The 20,357-nt window shown below is 40.9% G+C and overlaps 1 protein-coding gene across 3 annotated transcripts in view; it reads left to right on the top strand.

The window, feature by feature from the left end:
* The window catches only part of LOC124606621 (TATA element modulatory factor), a 171,711-nt gene that overhangs the window by 87,832 nt on the left and 63,522 nt on the right, over window positions 1–20,357 (top strand). For all 3 annotated transcript variants that reach the window (XM_047138609.1, XM_047138612.1, XM_047138610.1), the window contains exon 9: window positions 5,719–5,822. In XM_047138609.1, the coding sequence (XP_046994565.1) occupies window positions 5,719–5,822 (104 nt within the window). The remainder of the gene's footprint in view (window positions 1–5,718; window positions 5,823–20,357) is intronic.

A 20,357-nucleotide genomic window follows, 5' to 3' on the forward strand; every position in this document is an offset into this window, starting at 1 on the left:
TTCCTTAATCTAGCTTCTAAGATAAGTCATAGAGTTAGTATTGCCTCACGTGTTCCAATATTTCTATGGAATCCAAGCTGATCTTCCCCTAGGTCGGTTTCTACTAGTTTTTCCATTCGTCTGTAAAGAATTCGCGTTAGTATTTTGCAGCCGTGACTTATTAAACTGATAGTTCAGTAATTTTCACATCTGTCAACACCTGCTTTCTTTGGGATTGGAATTATTATATTCTTCTTGAAGTCTGAGGGTATTTCGCCTGTCTCATACATCTTGCTCACCAGATGGTAGAATTTTGTCAGGACTGGCTGTCCCAAGGCCGTCAGTAGCTCTAATGGAATGTTGTCTACTCCGGGGGCCTTGTTTCGACTCAGGTCTTTCAGTGCTCTGTCAAACTCTTCACGCATTATCATATCTCCCATTTCATCTTCATCTACATATTGCTCCACCCATTCCATTGTAATATGCTTGATTTCTCTTTGGCATGTTGTCCACAAGGGAGTCAGATTGTAGCTCTTCAAACTTGCCCCACTCTGATGGTGGTCCTCCTCAAGTCATCCAGTGTGTGAGGAGGCTTCCTGGGATGATCCATTACAAGTTTCGACTGGTTCTAAGAATGCTGAATCAGGTTCATGTCAGCTTTACCACAAGTTGTTGTTGATTCCTGGCTTCTGGCGGAAAATGTTAATGATGTGAGTATGGTTTGCTAATACATTATCATCTTGAAGGATGAACCCATCATCTAAATGTTGACATGGGGGCTGGATAGGAGATTGGCGAATACAGTCCCGATATTTCAGAACTCTCAAATTAACCTCAATAGTGGCATGAGGTGTTAGAGATCTGACTGATCCATATCCTTGCTGAACCTGTGGGATATCACTCTGAAGTCCTGCAGTGATACACAGTGTGATCAAAAGTGTCCGGACACCTGGCTGAAAATGACTTACAAGTTCATGGCGCACTCCATCGGTAATGCTGAAATCCAGTATGGTGTTAGCTCACCCTTTGCCTTGATGACAGCTTCCACCCTCGCAGGCATACATTCAGTCAGGTGCTGGAAGGTTTCTTGGAGAATGGCAGCCCATTCTTCACAGAGTGCTGCACTGAAGAGAGGTATCTATGTCGGTCGGTGAGGCCTGGCACGAAGTCGTCATTCCAAAACATCCCAGAGGTGTTTTATAGGATTCAGGTCAAAACTTTGTGCACTCCAGTCCATTACAGGGATGTTATTATCGTGTAACCACTCCGCCACAGGCCATGCATTATGAACAGGTGCTCGATCGTGTTGAAAGATGCATTCGCCATCCCCGAATTACTCTTCAACAGTGGGATGCAAGAAGGTGCTTAAAACATCAATGTAGGCCTGTGCTGTGATAGTGCCATGCAAAACAACAAGAGGTGCAAGCCACCTCCATGAAAAATACGACCACACCATAACACCACCACCTCCAAATTTTACTTTTGGCACTACACACACTGGCAGATGACGTTTACCAGGCATTTGCCAAATCCACACCCTGCCATCAGATCGCCACATTGTGTACCATGATTTATCCCTCCTCACAATGTTTTTACACTGTTCAGTCGTCCAATGGTTACTCTCCTTACGCTAAACGAAGTGTCTTGTAGCACTTACCGGCATGATGTGTGGCTTATGAGCAGCCGTTCTACCATGAAATTCAAGTTTTCTCACCTCCCGCCTGGCTGTCATAGTACTTGCAGTGGATCCTGATGCAGTTTGGAATTCCTTCAACTGTCGGCGGTCTCTGTCAGTCACCAGACGAAGTCGGCCTGTACGCTTTTGTGCTGTACGTGTCCCTTCATGTTTCCACTTCACTGTCACATCAGAAACAGTGGACCTAGGGAGGTTTTGGAGTGTGGAAATCTCGCATGCAGATGCATGAAACAAGTGACATCCAGTCACGTGACCACATTCAAAGTGCGTGAGTTCCGTGGAGTGCCCCCTTCTGCTCTCTCACGTCTAATGACTACTGAGGTTGCTGATGTGGATTACCTGGCAGTAAGTGGCAGCACAATGCACATAATATGAAAAGCGCATTTTTTTGGGGGTGTCCAGATACTTTTGATCACATTACGTATGTGGCCACCTCTACACTCTTCTACAATGATTATTGAGCACCACACAAATCCAGTGCTTAGCTGTGAAGAGAACCCAGTGCCATTGATAAAGAGTGTGTATATTTGCCCTTCTTCTTTAAGCACATTTTTTTTCTTTTTTGTGTGTGTGTGTGTGGGGGGGGGGGGTTGTAAATTTGTGTGTGATGAACACTTAGAGGCCAATGTGTCTGTGTGGAAATGATAGCATACTGTCAAAGTTGATGCAGCCAGCCCAGTCGCATTCTTTTTAGGTGTACCTTTAACCCGTTACTGGCCAAAACTCTATCGGATCATTTTTTGCAAACTTTTATACATAAATACGTTACATTGAGTGGTCAATTGAATAAAAAGTGGTTTTGAAAGTTTTCAGTTTATTAGAACAAAAACTACAGACCGTCCCATTTTTGGGACATTGGCCAAATGCACTATCCAAATTCACGACATTATTCTCCATGCATAATATTGTAAGAAACAACACAAACAATAAATAAAGAATGTTTTAATATTATTGAATGTCTATTCAGTATGAAATGAAGCAAAACACTTGTCGTGTACACCAACATTGCACCTATCACAAATTTTTGTTGTTTTTTTTCTTGCAGTAAGCATATCTCTTCTGTGTTTTACTCGCCACAATAAAATGATTTCCTGGATGTAGTCGTACATCTGTACTCACCTGTCCTCCCATCAATTTGCTTCCTTGTGGTCCTCTGCGTTTTGGTACTGATCCTGTTTTCTTTGATAGGTAAAACATCACTATTCTCTGTCGGACATCCAAAAGTGAGAGCTTCTCATTAGAGTTAGCAATTTGGCATGCACGCCATGTGTTTACTATGCAGATATCTATCATCTGTGTGAATAATGGCCATCGCCATTTCTTTGACCTTATCCTCGTCCTGTAAAGTGATATCTGCTTGTCCAGTAGATCTACGCCACACATATGGGCATTGTACTCTTCAATGAGATGTGGCATTGTAACAGATATTTCCTTTTTCTTTGCTCGTGAGTATCTTTTAGTAGAACTCAGAGGAGTAATAGTACTTTAATTTGTCGCTACACATACTGGTTTGTTGTCACTCCATTTCGCAACCAGAACTTCGTTCTCTTTGTCGAACATGTAGTCATAGAATCGTCGTTCCTTTTCTTTTGCCATTCTTTTCGAGTCAATCAAAGGACATGCATTAGTTCAGATATCTCTTATTGTTCCTGTAGCTTTCATTTTACTCTTTCCAAGTGTGATCAGTGTGTCAACACTGGTGAAAAAGTTGTCAAAGAAAAGCTTATAATTCGGATACTCTGATTCTGCAATCATGCTGGTTAGTTCATTTATTACCCTTGCACCTAAAGACTCCTGTTTGTTGTCAGTCTTGCCACAGTAAGGCTAAAAATTATAAAGAAAGCCACTGGAACTTCTAAGACACCAAATTTTATATCCAAATTTGATAGGCTTTCCCCTCATAAACATTTTAGGTGAATGTTGGCCATAATAACATACCATCATTGCATCAATTGAGAGTTCTGAATGAAATACGCCAAATTTACCAAATTCCTTTTTCAGCATTCCAAAGTACAACCTCAGTTTGTACATCTTGTCGTTTCTGTCTATTTTGGAGTTGTTATTGAGATGAATGAATTTCTTTATTTCCTGAAACCTATTTCTTGACATGGAGTTGAAGACTAAAGGAACACCGACATCAGGAGCCTGTTCCCAGTACGTATTCTCATGGGGAAGCTTATGATAACCACTCAGAAGTAGTATGCAAATAAATGATTTTAGTTCTTCTTTGGTTAGCAGAAAATTTATTTTGTTATGTTGGCAAGCATAGATTTTGCTTTGTTCAATAATAGTATCCATTAGTTTCTCAGAAAAAAGAATCCTCAAACACCTGGGGCACTGTCTTATTTGCTAGCCATTCCGCAACATAATGTTCATTGCTCTTCCCTGGTTCACTAGTGTTTGTGTACGTTGGTTGACATTTACACCACTTACAGTTATATTTTTTTGTTGATAACGTACCACTTTCTGCTCCATCTCCTAACGCTTTCCTTCTTTTGGCTTCTGGAGGTACAACTGTAGCATTAGCTTCATCTCGGCTGGTTATGAGCTCTAAAGTACCGGCTACATCTTGTACAACAGACTCATTGTTCAGTACATTTTCATCAATGTCTTCTTCATCTGTTACTACATCTGCATCAGTTGGAATGATCGCCAATTCTACATCATCATCTTCATCGTCACTCTCTTGATGGTTCTCTAGTTCTGCTAGAATTTCTGCAAGTGTAAGTCCACGCAGCATGTTTTTATCCTGTTGGAATCGTAAAATTCGAATAGAATATGAAAAAAAGCAGATATAAAGAACGTAAAATGCAATTCTTCTCTGTATAATACGTGTATACAAGAATAGGGCACATCGACAATAAATGATAGTGTAACATGCCATTGTCCCATTTTTGGGACGTATAAAATATATCGATATTGCACTTACTTGAAAAAATCTGAAGTATACTTAATATTTCACGGACATCCATATGTTCATAACAAACACGCCCAGACAACTAAATCACAGGTCTTTGTCGTCCAGGAGCTACCAGCAGACACACAGTGCTGCCAAGTGCGAGAACAAAAAATCGGCAAGTTTATAATTTTCCTGACATGAAGTACTTAGTAAAAAGTTATTTATTTTACATTTACAGGCATCATAGCAGTTAGTTGAACCTACAGGTGCAACAATAAAGAGTAAAAGCTCCATTACTTACGTAGAAATAAGTAAAATATACGCGTCCCAAAAAAGGGACAACGGCCAGTAATGGGTTAAGTGTACCTATGAGCCACAATTGTAGGTAACAGTCATCAGCTTGTGTTGTTGACAGTGAGGAACCATTATGAAGGAGATCTTAATATTTTTGTGTCACTATAGCAGCTGGATATTCTTATGATGTTGCTGTGACATACTCCATTTCAGGTGGCAATTTTTTGTGCTAACAATACTTCTTGCAATAAAGTGACAATGCTCTCACAGCCTAAACATGCAGTGATCCTTTGAGAGATATTAACAGACTGAACAGCATCAGAAGCACAGCATGCTGTATTGAAGTGCTGTAAGAATGCCAGTTTGCTTTCCCTTAGTGACATTGTAGCTGTAAATAGTGATTTCTTTGATAAAGTCATTTTTGAGGAAATCTTTTTGGATAAAAGGGAAAAAATGAAGAAAGAAAGGAAGAAATGATGCAAGTCATGAGGGTGGTGTACATGGTGTACGTGTGTTCATGAAAACTTGATTGATTATCTGTTCACAAAAAGCTTTGAGTTAATTATAACCAACAGAGTAAATTGGTTTCTCTCTCTCTCTCTCTCTCTCTCTCTCTCTCTCTCTCTGTTTCTGTCTCTGTCTCTGTCTAATGAAAGCATTTTGTGTAATAATTAAACTCTCTCTGTCTAATGAAAGCATTTCGTATCATAATTAAATGGTAGTTTCCCCTCTCTGGGTCTGGGCAATTCTCTTGTCTCATCCCCGTGCCTCCTTCAACTTTACAGCTTTTTCTAAATCCCTTTACACTTCCTATGGATATAAAAATTCAATAAATTTTCTTTGTTTTTAGAGAGTGGCTGATATGACAGAGATATTGGAGTCAAGGGAGTCAAAATTGATTGAAATAAGCAGGCTAAATATTGAATTGGAGGAGCACAACACAGATTTGAAGAGGTTGGTATGGAAACATATCTACAGAGCTTTTTTCTCTTAACATGCCATGGTTATTGATTGCTTACCGAAGATGTTTTAGAAGTTTTGGTGCCCTAATTTTTAATTGGTACACTGGAGCATGTAAGACTACAGCTGTAGTGTGCATGAGATTATTTGTTTGAAAGATGAGTGTCAAAAGTGAGAGTTATTTGAAATTTGTTATGTGAAACACATTGATAAACAATTAAAAAATACCATAAACCATAAAATATTGAAATAATGGAATTTAAAAGAGTAAAAAAATATATGCAGTGCAGATGAGAAGAGAACAGCAGCTTTGAAATGTGGTGTTATAGTCTAAGGCTTCAACACCATAAGCAGGTTCAAATGGATGTAGTCTGCAGTAGGTAAGCAGAGGTGAAGAGGCCAGCACAGGATTGACTAGCATGAAGAGCTGCATCAAACCAGTCTTCGGACAGAAGACCACAACAACAAAGAAATTCGCCACACTTGTCATTTATATGCTTTTTTAAATTACTTTCTTCTTCAGTAGTAAAGTGAACAATACACTAAATACCATGTTGTATTTTACAATTTGATGGTGTCTTTCAGCCGTCACCTGTTTTATGTTTATATCCATCATGCAAAGATTTGCATTAACAGCTTGCCTGGTAGTTTTTTCTCTCATTCTTTGTTTGTATTCCATCAGCTTTTCATAATATTATAACATAATAAAAAACTTAATAGAGTTTTATGCAAGTTTAAAATGTATTATTAGTAACTTCTTTTCGGTACCATTTAAGTCTCTCATAAGAAAACTAATATTTGTTTACACCAGAGGCCATGTTAAGTTCCAAACCTTTCCATTGCATTTAATGGAGAAAGGACACTGTTGATAGTGACCTGTCTCTCAGATGCGAATGTTAAGCTCAAAAGCTCCCTGGGTGCTATTTGAGAGTAGTAGGCTCTGCACCAGTCACAGGTTTTACCACTTTCCTTCCATTATCACAAAAAATGCATGATACTACACTATGCATCTACACATCAGTTACCTACTACACAAGCCAGGCAAGCTTCCCAAGTGGAATCAACTAGAAAGCCTTGCATGAGGCCTTGAACCACAAAAGTAAATTGTAATAAATTAGTGGTCATGATTTTCTGCCTGATAAACTGTGTCAGGGTTCTCCATTTTTCTTTTGTATAAGTCTGGCCTTTGATTGTGGTTTTACAGAGTTATTCTACAATGATAAAATAGTCTTTTGTTTTTGTATGATTTATATTTATCAGTTAATGGGACACTGGTTCTCATTCACATTTCACCCAAGCCAAAGTAATTCTTGCCCTACCTCACCAGTAAGCTGGCCATTTTGGTTATCCTGAATCCAACATAATTGAATGTAGTCACTCAGAGGAGATGTACTTTTTGATTTTGATGGTACCAAGTTCTTACAATCAGTTATCTAATGCTCTGTCTTCATTTTGCCAAGATGCAGGTGGCACTGCATTAGTTGATCATTCTGCTGTTTAACTTGAAGCTGTAGACCAGTCTAGTTCACTGCCATGATTGGCCTCATTTAAACTCTTCTGTTAGAATAATTAATTTAGAGGTGGAACAGCTGTTTGGATCAGGTATGGGGTCTCATATCTGTGTGGTTCCTGTCAGCTCTATCAATAGATGGAACTATACTAGGCATGGTCTTCACCTCAACAGGAAAGGGAAGGGAAAACTGTATGGGTTAATAGCAAATAATGTGGGGGGAGGGGGGGGGCACTATCACAAATGTTAAAGTACTAGTGGTTACAAGTGACAAAACAGTAGTTTTTTAGGGTAGGGGGCAGAAACAAAAGACATTCAGAGACGAGTTGAAAATGTCGTTCACATTGATAAAACAGGCAGCCAGAAAGCAAGTTTTAATGCACACAATCCATGCAGACAGGCTCTGATTGAAACTGGAGATAGTCAAAATTTGGCGGAAAAATTGGGTTCGTCCAGTTGTAATTCAGCCAGTGCACAAAATCAGTTATCCTTATTGCCGGGGTAAGTGTAATGAGTTACATATTTGTGTTGAAGAACTAGAGTTGAGCAAATCAGTTTATATAATCTGCCCCGGTGAACATCATGTGACCACTGGTACAGATATGTGAAATGTTGCAGGATTCAAGTTCGCTTCTTACTTCTGTAGGGAAAATATGGAGAAAGGAGGAGTTACTTTATTTGTCATAAACTGTTTTGATTTCAGGAATACTGATTTTAAAAAATTTTGCTCAGAGCAGCACATAGAATCTTGTGCAACTGAAGTAGTATTTAATAATAATTCCTTTATAGTAGTAGGTATACGCACAGCTCTGGTCCACCTACATGTGGTCCCCAGGTCATGCACCTCTGCTGCCCTTATCGTGGAATCTAAGGTTGTGTTACTAAAGGCCCCCTCGATATCCAGGAAGATGCAGAGGGCTATTTCTTGGAAGTGAAGTGTTTTTTCCACCTTCCTGATGAGTTGGTGGAGAGCTGTCTCACATGATTTACCTGGTTGGTATGCGTGTTGGTTCAGGTGTAGAGGGACCCCCATATAGCCTCCTCTCCCCAACGTATACATTAACTAGTTTTTCCAATGTTTTGAGAATGGAGGAGGACAGACTGATTGGTCTCATATCCTTGGCCTTGGTATGATCAGTTCTCCCTGGCTTTGGAATGAAGACAACTTTCACTGCCCTCCAAACATTGGGAATGATTCCTACTGCTAAGCTAACCCTAAATAGCCTGCATAGGATTCTTATAAGCTTTCCTCCTGCTTGTTGCAGGAGAGCTGGAAAAATTCCATTTGGGCCAGGTGACTTGAACGGCTGGAATGTTCCCACCACCCACTGGATTTTGATGAAGTTGACACACTCCTTGGCCGATTCCCAGTCCTCTCTTCGAGTGTTTGAGAACCGTTGTCTGTCTGGGCTCACATACTGGTCTGTGCTATCCGGCAGAGCATATTGAGGAATGTGAGTTTTGAGGAGCAATTCCAGCTTCTCATGTGCTGTTGTTGTATATTCGCCATCCTCCTCCCTCAACGTACCTCTTGGATTAGTCGGTACTCTAGTGAGAATCTTGTGAAGTCTGGCTAGTGCAGCTGTGCCTTCCAGGATGCCTCCTTTGCTTGTCTTATTGCAAGATTGTAACTGACAAGGGCCTCACATTATTTAGCCCATTGCCTTTTATGTCTCGCAATATTAAACAGTCTCCGTACCGGGATTATTTCCCCCCCCCCCCCCCCCCCCCCCCCCCCACCCCACCCCACCCCACCAAGGAACACTCCTGTTTGTGCACTTCCTGGTGATTGTGCAGTTGTCCTGATATGAGGTCACTATGGCAGAGGTAACAGCGTCTGCTACTTCCTCAAATTTACTGGCTTCCTTATCGTGGTTTTAATTTCTGATAAGCCTAAGTCAAGGTCCCTCCTATATGTCTCCCAGTCTGTTTTCCTTGAATTTCTATAAGTCATGGTCTGTCTGATTCCCATTTCAACCTTGAATTTAATGTACATGTGGTCCGATGAGGATGGTTCCAACACCACATGCCATTGTTTGACATAGCTACCCATCGTCCTGGAACCAAATGTGATGTCAATTGCTTCTTCCCTTCTGCTATTCCTGATTGCCCCTATTCAGGACCTCTAAGTTGTTAGCTAAGAGGAATTCAAGAAGGTACTCACCTCAACTGCTGGTGTCCTTGCTGCCCCAGACTAGGTTGTGGGCATTGGCGTCACACCCCACCAGCAGTTGGTCAACTCTACCAGTCTCCTCACCTCCAAGGGAGGGGGAGAACTGTCTTCGTAAGGAAGGTATGCCGAGGCCAAGACAATTTCCCTCATGGTACCTTCCTCACATTGCTGTGTTTTGATGGTTACTAAGTCCCTAGAGCGGAAATCCATCATTGGCATGAAAGAAATGCCGTTTCTAACATAGATGCATGTTCTGAAGTTTCTTAGATTCCTAGCATAGATTAGCTTACCTCCAGTGCCTCTGAGGCCCAATACACCCCCTTTGTATAAATAGGGTTCTTGTATCAGGGCCACGTCCATTTCCTGCCTCCCCGGGGCAGTGGCTCAGGGCAGCGAAGGCCCCTTTACTGTGCTGCAGATTAATCTGCAGATTAATCTGCAGCACCTCCAGGCTCCATCTTACTGCCATCTTTGGGTCTTTGAGAACCCTGACTGTGACCTGTGAGAACCCTAAAAACAGTTTCAGGTCCTGCTCCTGCATCGTCTTCAGGGACTTCTCACCAACCACCACCACCAGGGTTTGTCCTTCCAGAGCAACCTTCTGATTAATCACTCTCCAGTCTTCTGTCAGGACTTTTGGGTTCTGGGCCCCTATTTTCCCGAACAGAGTTGTGGGAGAGACTGCCTTAAGGATCTTGGGTATCCATAATGATATCTTTGCGGTCTTAAGAAGCTCCGCTGCCGTCTTGACCAGCAGCTTTGCATCTTCCCATGGGGATATCATGGGCACCTTGTCCTTGAGCCATTCTATTGTGTGCACCCCCTAACAGACAAAAATGAGTGCACCACGATCTAGATAGACCCTCCTGAAGTTGGGACCTGGGCGAGCGTCCCCCTTAATCTTTTCAAAGAGGGCCATCTGTACTAGTTCCTCCTGCTGCTATGTAATGGTCACCAGTGGATAACCTTCCTGGATAACTGCCATCCTAAAAACCGAGACTGCAGTACTATAGGTCGTTTCACTATTTCTTGCCTCGGTTTTTTCTGGACTCGCTTATCCAGTGAGGAGGAAGTCTTTGACAACTTCCTGATCCGCTTACTACCCCTCTTTGACATTGTGGGGGTCTGCGTGTCCCTTTCAACCTGAGACAGTTTTTTCCTGGGGGTCTTGGGTTCTAGTCCCTTTACTTCCCTCCACTTGTGTTTAGGAAGCCATTCTTTTCCTTCATTTTCCCTCTGTTCCCTGACTAGCTTCCTCCTTTGGGCCCCAGACAAGCCTTTGATCCTAATCTGGTCTAGCTTCTTGGTTACAGTTCCCACTTCTGGCTGATTAGTGGAAGTGCCTTCCATCGGTTCAGTCCCCGATGTTTGGGTATCTGAGGTCTCAATTTGCCCCCCAGGTTCTTTTTCTGTAGTTGTGTCCATGTTAGTCCCACGAGATATGGGGATCTAGAAGATCCACACCACGAATACCCCATGCGGTGTAAGGCTAATTACTCAGGGAGGTTGCCCGGTATCCCTGAGGCTTCGTTTGCGACACATCTTCCCAAGTGCCACGCACCCCTCAGCACGGATCGCATCACACCTTGGGTTGGGTCAGGGAATAGGGTAGGACTAGGAGTGGATAGGGAAGATAGGATGTTGTGGGACACTCTTAGTGTGATCCATCAGCTGAGGCCTTTCCGGCAGTAGGTCCTCTACCTTTGGCATAGCCCGTGGCTTTCCACAGATACGCAAGCCTCTCCAACCGCACGAACAGTGCTTCGTCAAGGTGGTGTCCCCCGGAGAGGACTGTGAGTGTTATGGGAAGAATATTGGGAAGATATGATCTCACTTCAAGGCTTGACTTGTGAAAGCAATAGCTCTGACAGAATAATGTATGGAGGCATTTAACACTTGAGTGGAGCTGGGTACTTATCAGTGGCGTAGCGTGGTTGTAAAGGTTGGGGAGACTCTGCAGTTATTATAGGGAGACAAAATAGTACAATAAACAATAATTTAAACAAATGAAACAAAATGCATCAAATAAAACAACAGCTACTACTACTACTACTACTACTACCATTACCACTACCACCGCCACTAATAATAATAATAATAATAATAATAATAATAACTAACTTGTTCAAGAAACGATGACAAATTTGTAGAACTCCAGCAGCAAGGGAGAGAAGAAGCACTTATATTTTCTTGTACACAAGTGCAATGCACCTATCTTTTCTTTCCACGAATAAGTCTATAACTTGGTCTACAAAGATCTGATCACTGGATAGCTCTCCAAGTAGTGTCTTTTCTGTTGCTAACGTGCTCAAACACGACTGCTGGATGTTGGACACTGTATTCCTTAAATAATTCTTCACTCATTCAAGAGCACTCGTGCTTCTTTCACTGCTTGCTGTAGTTGCGGGTAGGGTCAAAACCAAACGCAGTAACTTTGTTGTTTCTTCATAAACAGAATCTAAATCATTGTTGACAATGTACTTTAAGAGGATTCTTGGAGATAAGTGTCTTTTCTCATCAGCGTTTATGTTACACAGTTCATTTTCAGGTTGTTCTTGTTTGAAAAAAGGGTACTGTTCTAATAATTGAAGTAGTTTCAACTTTGGGAATTCTTTTTGATAGTTCGGGAAATACTTTTCGTTCAAAAGTTCATCAAACTGAATTTGGGAAAAGTCTTGAAACCTTCTTTCCATCTGAACAATTTGCAAATCCAGTATCTCGTAAGTTAATGCCCTGAGAGATGTCTTTTGACTGTCACAGAATGATATCCATTCAAACACAAGCTGCATTTAATGCGTTCATCAACGAATGTTTCCGTTCTTAATTGTCGTAAGTTTCTCAAAACAATTCTTATTTCGTCTTGGCAAGCAGTTATACTGGCAGATTTTGACTGAAGAACATTAAAGAGATGATCAACATAAACAAAGCACCCTCAGTAGAAGCAAAGGAAGTAGACAAACGTAGGATCATCCATCAGTCGTTTCATTCCCACAGCACAGCTCAAAGATTCTGGGTCCCACAGAGAGTCTGTATCATCAAATATATAATTAAAAACACTATATAGCCCTGAGAAACGACTAGATGTTGTTGAAACTGCTCCGGAACGAAAGTACCGTTGAGTGTTGCTTGCATGTGGCAGTTTCAATCCTTTCTCAGTTAGCAATACAGTTCGTTTTGATGATTTGCTAAAAAACGAATGGAATGCAATAAGATCACTTACTAACATGCGTACTTGTCGTATGATTTTGGGGGAATGTAACAGTACCAAATTCAGTTGGTGTGCGTAACAACGAATAAACAGCGCATAGGGACAGAACTGCTTCACCAATTGTTGTAGCCCTCTTTGTCTGATCACCATTACTGAAGCGCCTTCATATGTTTGAGTAACCACTTTTCCTTCCACATTCCATTCTTCCAATACTGCATGAATAATGTTTGACAAACCTTCAGCAGTTTTATCTCCAGAAATATCGTAAAATCCAACGAATCTTTCCTCAATTTTGTCTGCAATACAGTACCTAAATATTATACTCATTTGATTCTTGCATGACACGTCTGATGTTTCGTCAGCCTGAATCGAAATGAAACTGCAGTTCTGAATTTCAGATTTTATTTTCTCATTAACTGCCAGAGTTATCATTTCTATTACATCATTCTGTATATCTGGAGAAGTTCCTTTAAAGGTTGAAGATGATGATGGTCTCGGAGTGACTGCTCTCCTTGATCTAGTAAATCCAACAATTCCAGATTGCTGGAGGATTCATCTTCTCGATGGCTGCGAAAGGCTAGTTCTTGTTTAGAAAGAAATACAGTTGCATGAATAAGACGAGCCAATACTCTCCTGTTGGATGCAACTTGTTCGTTGTATTTTATTGCGGTTAGACGAGCGTCTTCAGAAAGGGCGTGCTGAATTCAGATTTGCCCAATAACTGAAATGATTCTTTGTTCTGCAGGTGACGTTGATATCTAATGCTTTTGTGCTTTCCTGTCAAAGTCCTTTATTGTACAAATGCCCTCATTGCACCATTCCTTTTCACCATCAAACAGAAGACATATATAACAACCTAGCATACTTTTCGTACCAGGCTGTCTGAAAAGTGCGTTTTTGTTTGGCTTCACACTTTTTTAAATAAAAATTCTATAAGGTGTTCAGTTGCTGGCTCACTCATGTTGGCGACACAACGAAAATATGCACTAAAATCAAAGAAGAATGAGTACGAACATAAACCGCGCGACTGTTCACTTCCATGTCAAAAGCCAGCATAGAAGTGGCAGAGACTAGTCTCGATACCTGCTGGCAAGTGCAGCGCACCAGCCTTCGCGGAAGGGGGGAAGTGGTGGGGAGCCGAGAACACCACTAGCACAGCCAGGTAAGGGAGGGGAGGCAGAGACAGAGCAGTCGAGTCTCAAGCAGGCAGACACACCAATACTCAGGGTGCGGTGGCGCGGGCTACAAAACTGATGTCTTCGCACATTTAGTGCTCTTAGTAGAAAGTTGTTTATATTTTTGTTTTGACTTACTATTGCATCTTTTTTAAGCACAAATGGTTCAAATGGCTCTGAGCACTATGCGACTTAACTTCTGAGGTCATCAGTCCCCTAGAACTTAGAACTAGTTAAACCTAACTAACCTAAGGACATCACACACATCCATGCCCGAAGCAGGATTTGAACCTGTGACCGTAGCGTCGCGCAGTTCGAGACTGAAGCACCTAGAACCGCTCGGCCATACCGGCCGGCTAAGCACGAATACCATACCGGTCGGCTAAGCACAAATACAGGGGAGACTAAGGCTCCCCTCACGCTACGCCACTGGTACTTATCGATGTTTTGAAAGTAGGAATTGTATTTGTTGGGGGATGAGAGTATGAGACTAGCCAGGAAATTTGTTTGTAGGACAAGACCTTAGCAGTAGTTGTGGATGAGGACAAGCTGGCAGAGGTTGTTGATACAGATGTTGAGGGATTCAGAGGCAGAGCACATACATTACTCATGAATGCTTAGACTGCAGGGAAGGGAGCTTTTGATGTTGGAAAGATGGCAGCTGTCAAAGTCGAAGTAGTATTGCTTATTAGTTTATTTTATATGGCCATAGGTCTGGGTGTGAACCCCAGCGAAATGTATCTAAATATCAAAGAAGGTGGCTTGGAATTTAAAAAAAGACCAGGTGAATTCAATTTGGTAAAAGGAGTTAATCTGTTATTGGAAGTGGAGTAGTTCATCATAAGTCCAGACCACAAAGATGTAACTGATAAATCTGTCCCAAATCAGGGGACACAGCTTCTGGAGTCAACTGTCAGATGACTCAACATATAAAACTGTTCCTAATGATTCCATTCCATCCTCCTAGACTGAGTTATGGAAAAACCTGAATCCATAGTCCCCTCACAAAGACTAACAACTTGCAGTGTCACAGTTAGTATATACTCTTCATTCAGAAATGTGTTCACTCACCTTGTGGTCATTTCTTCTTCTACAGTCCGGTCTGCACACCTTCCCTGTTAAAAATGAATGTTGTTCCTGTGGTGTCACCGCCAGACACCACACTTGCTAGGTGGTAGCCTTTAAATCGGCCGCGGTCTGCTAGTATACGTCGGACCCGCGTGTCGCCACTGTCAGTGATTGCAGACCGAGCGCCGCCACACAGCAGGTCTAGAGAGACATCCTAGCACTCGCCCCAGTTGTACAGCCGACGTTGCTAGGAATGGATCACTGACAAATACACTCTCATTTGCCGAGACGATAGTTAGCATAGCCTTCAGCTACGTCATTTGCTACGACCTAGCAAGGCGCCATTACCAGTGTATATTGAGATTGTTATTAATGTATCAGCAAGAGCGATGTTCTCCAATTATGGATTAAAGTTAAGTATTACATCATCTACGTACTTTATTTGCTACTATTAATTCCCTTAACTGTTCCAGACCTCACGCCAGTCTGCGTGAGCTTAACGCGTGCCTTTCGGCATCCTCGCATAGTGACTTGGCTGTCTTGCCAAGTCACAACAGTTCCTTTCTGGAAAAACTGTAGTAGAACCAGTAGCATTATACAAATCCAATGGGTGCAACAAATGTTTTTTCAGTATCAAGTTGGCTGAGCAATTAATGGAAAGGTAGTTTTTGACACACACACACACACACACACACACACACACACACTTGTAGTCACTGCTAATAGCCAGCTTTGGTAATTAGCTGAACCCATTACCAAAAGGATTACCAAACGGTTTCTATGTGACAGAAAGCTAGCTCAAACTGCCCCATTAACTCCTTACCCCTCATGACATACGTAAAATGATGCAAGAGAGTTTTCTTGCATCATAGTATGGTTTACTGTTCAAGATCCTAGAAGAGTCAAACAGTATTTTGCTTCTTCCTATATATATCTTGCGAATAGACCACGAAGATAAAATTAAACAATGTAAAATGGAGGATGGAATGTAACAATATTATGAAAAGAATAGTTGCTACTCACCATGTAGCTGCGATGCTGATAGGCACAACAAAAAGCCTGTCAGAAAATGAGCTTTCAGCCAACAAGACCTTCATCGGAGTGTGGTGTCAGCAGCCAGAGACTGCAGTCGCGTGTGTATGAGTGACGTGTGTGTAGGTGTGTGTGTGTGTGTGTGTGTGTGTGTGTGTGTGTGTGTGTGTGTGTGTGTGTGGTGTGTTATACCTCTGATGAAGGCCCTGTTGGCCAAAATCTCATTTTCTGACTGTCCTTTTGTTGTGCCTATCTGTGACTCAGCATCTCCGCTATTTGTTGAGTAGCACCTATCCTTTTCATAATATTGTTGAAGATAAAATTGAAGAGATATGAGTGTGCATGGGAACTTACCAGCAGTCCCCCCCCTTTTACGAACCACTCATGACGAACAGGAAAAGGGGGCAGTGACAGTGGTACCCAGAGCACCCTCTGCCACACACCATAAGGTGGCTTACAGAGTGTAGATAGAAGGCAGAGTATAGTTTAACTACCCATTGACACTGTGGGCACTTGAGGTGGAACACTAACCTGCATTACGAAAGTATGGGGAAAGAAACTGAACATGCCTTTTCCGAAGAAGCCATCCCAGCATTTGTCTGGAGCAGTTTGGGGAAATCAGGGAAAGCTAAACCTGGGTGGGTGCATGGGTTTTGAACTATCATCCTTCTGAAAGTAAGTCTAGAGTGCTAACCACAGTGTCATCTCTTTCAGTAGAAGTCATCAGTTGCTTATTTTCAGAGGGGAAGAACACTCACCCTCACACCCATCCCACCCCACCTATCTGTGCAACTTAATAGACACAGTATAATAGAGGGAAACATTCCACGTGGGAAAAATTATATATAAAAACAAAGATGAGGTGACTTACCGAACGAAAGCGCTGGCAGGTCGATACACACACACAAACAAACACAAACATACACACAAAATTCAAGCTCTCGCAACAAACTGTTGCCTCATCAGGAAAGAGGGAAGGAGAGGGGAAGACGAAAGGAAGTGGGTTTTAAGGGAGAGGGTAAGGAGTCATTCCAATCCCGGGAGCGGAAAGACTTACCTTAGGGGGAAAAAAGGACAGGTATACACTCGCATACATATACACTCGCACATATCCATCCACACATACAGACACAAGCAGACATATTTAAATATGTCTGCTTGTGTCTGTATGTGTGGATGGATATGTGCGTGTATGCGAGTGTATACCTGTCCTTTTTTCCCCCCTAAGGTAAGTCTTTCCGCTCCCGGGATTGGAATGACTCCTTACCCTCTCCCTTAAAACCCACTTCCTTTCGTCTTCCCCTCTCCTTCCCTCTTTCCTGATGAGGCAACAGTTTGTTGCGAAAGCTTGAATTTTGTGTGTATGTTTGTGTTTGTTTGTGTGTCTATCGACCTGCCAGCGCTTTCGTTCGGTAAGTCACCTCATCTTTGTTTTTATATTTAATAGACACAGTGTTATACCTTTTGTCTATGTACACCCTAGACCTGTAGTAGCTTACTGACAAACTTTCTGTGGTAGTATGATTGTGGTAGACACTGAAAGGCATTGCCATTTACAGAGTAGGTTTGTTCTTTAACCTTCACTTGTGAACCCAGATTTATATTGTGAGTCACAAGAGAAGTTGGGCAAAAATTGTGAATTTTTCATCAAATTTGGAAACTGGTATATCCAGCGTTTTTGACACATGCTAGAGCCACAGGCTGTTCAGAGTCAATTGTACCAGACAGTTTGAGGTGATTTTAAGAAGTTTATTATGTTGAACTAGACAAGTTCTGGGCCTACCTTACACTTCCCACCAACCACCCAAAACATGTATCTTTCAACAGACATTTGTGCAAGTTTAATTATACCGGCCAGCATTAAGAAATATGGCTCATGGAAATGATATAAAACATTCATTGAAATTTGCAGTTCTGTATTTTTGTAAGTTTTGTGATAAAATTAATTTTAATCATTGTTAAAAACTTGCGTTTTACCCAGGTGCATTGATTTTAAATACAACTGAAAATTTTTGTAAAAGCATTTCTGTAACACCTTGTAGAACAATTCAGTAAACATATTCTGAAGTTCCTGTTATACTTCTCCACACTTTAGTAGTATTGGTGAAAAGTAATTGGTTGCTTTTATTGGTGACCATCATCATTATTCCAGTTGCTCTAATGCTTTTGTGACACTGCCCTCCACTTGTGACAAGGGATGAAGGATTTTATTTGAATTCTGAATGGGATCCTCTCTCTCTCTCTCTCTCTCTCTCTCTCTCTCTCTCTCTCTCTCTCTCTCTCTTTTTTTCTAAGAAAAACCAATATAGGGATCATGTGACCACCAATCCTTAGTCTGCCCACAAGTATTTCATCAGTACATCTTGGAGATTGTTATTTCCCATTGGCTGTGGTGCTAGTTTTGATTATGTGTTGTCTGTTGCCCTGTACAACGTCTTATTTGGTTCATGCTTGCACAGCCTTACCCACCATGGGTTTGTATTGCAGAGCACCACTGGATTCAGTTCGTATTTTGAAAAGACAGGGTTACTTGTTAAAATATCAAGAGTTTTTGATGAATTTAGCTAGTTGAACTCCTGCCAGTTATTCAAACATTATGGGGTTTAATGATCAAAATTGTAGCTAAAGTAAATACCATTAAAGTAATTACATTACATAACAAGAAATGTATGCTTATTAAATAAAACATATTTTCAGGGAAATAACTCTTCTTTGCCCACCATAAGAATAGATTTAATCTGTGCACCTATGTGTAGTGTTAGACTTTTTAGTCAATTCAGATCTGCTGGTTTGCAACAGCTCCATCATGAATCTGCTAGGAACTGATAGGAAAGTATAATTAATATATAATTTCGTCGATCTTTCAACCACAGAAAAAAAAGAATGATGTGAAAGATTTGAACAATGGACTTACAAACTTTATAGCTTTGGTACAGTTTTGGAAAGCATATAACATTCTCATTACCTATTTAGGTTATTTTAGTGATCTCTTTCTGAAATTAGACATTAAGAGAACTGTTGCTGTTGTATAATTATAGGGTTTATAAGTAAACCACAGCTACTGTTATAAGAAATTTTCGAGAAGATAGTATGCAATTAACTTATGTAAAGAAGACTGGTATACATAATATGTAATCACCCATTGATATCAGCAGTGAGCTTAAGTAAATGTCATCAAAGAAATGTAACATTCTAGACTACTGCAAGGAAACTACTTAAAACCAAATTGGTATCAGAGTTGGGTATTTGGTAAATATGTTAGTGGTGTGTCAAAAAAGTTATTTGTTCTTCAGTTTTAATTTTGGAGTTTGATACTTTTATTGTTATTAATCAGTTCATTTCAAAAATTACAAACACACAGAATATTTTTAGAACTACTAAATATTGGAGAATATCAGACATGAAACTGTCTTTCAAAAAACACACAGAATGGGAATAAATGAAGCAAAATTACATGAACAGGGCAAAAGAATGTTATAACTTAAGGAATATGAACAAAGAATTATCAAGGTGTATGAAAATAGTAGAACAAAATATAAATTCTCATTATAACAATGCCAGAGAAGGAAAGTTGCTACTCACTATATAGGGGAGATGCTGAGTCGCGATAGGCACAACCAAAAGATTCACACAATTAAAGCTTTCGGCCATTGAGGCCTTTGTCAGCAGTAGACACACATACACACGCAAGCACGCACACACACACACACACACACACACACACACACACACACACGAATGAGTGGCTGTTACTCAGCAAACATTGAACTATCCTTCACACATGTATTCTGTCTTCAGTTTTGCATTAATTACTAAATCTATGGGCACCATGAAATTAGCTCGGTGACATATATCTGTGGAGAAAAAAAAAAAAAAGCTGGGTGGGGAATTTACATGGCATAAGTTCCTGAATAACAGCCCAAATTAGCAAAACATGGTCAAATCCATTAATAATTAAGATGTCTAGTAAGGTTATGTATTTGGTGCAGCCACCTCGAATACTACCATTGAAGAACTACAGCAAAAACTTGGAGAGTTTGTGATAAAAGCATGGAAACATGTTCTCCAGTCAACAGTAAAAAATCACACTTCCAAGACATGAAACGAAGTCTACAAATCAACAGTAACATAAAAATAAGATAATCTCTCATAGTTTTTCATTACATCATGCCGCATGTCATGCAGACAATTAAATACAGGTTATATCAAAAAGAATCATCCAATTTTTAAAAATTGAGATATTTGCTTGAACAACATAGTGCTGTAAAGGGCCAACTTTCGAGTTTTACATGGGTCCTGCTAGGCAGCAGCAGTGTGCGCACATTTCAGTTCTAGTAAAAATGGTGTCAGGACAAAAGAAACA

The sequence above is a fragment of the Schistocerca americana genome, chromosome 3 (assembly GCF_021461395.2).
Source record: "Schistocerca americana isolate TAMUIC-IGC-003095 chromosome 3, iqSchAmer2.1, whole genome shotgun sequence".
Classification (NCBI taxonomy): Eukaryota; Metazoa; Arthropoda; class Insecta; order Orthoptera; family Acrididae; genus Schistocerca; species Schistocerca americana.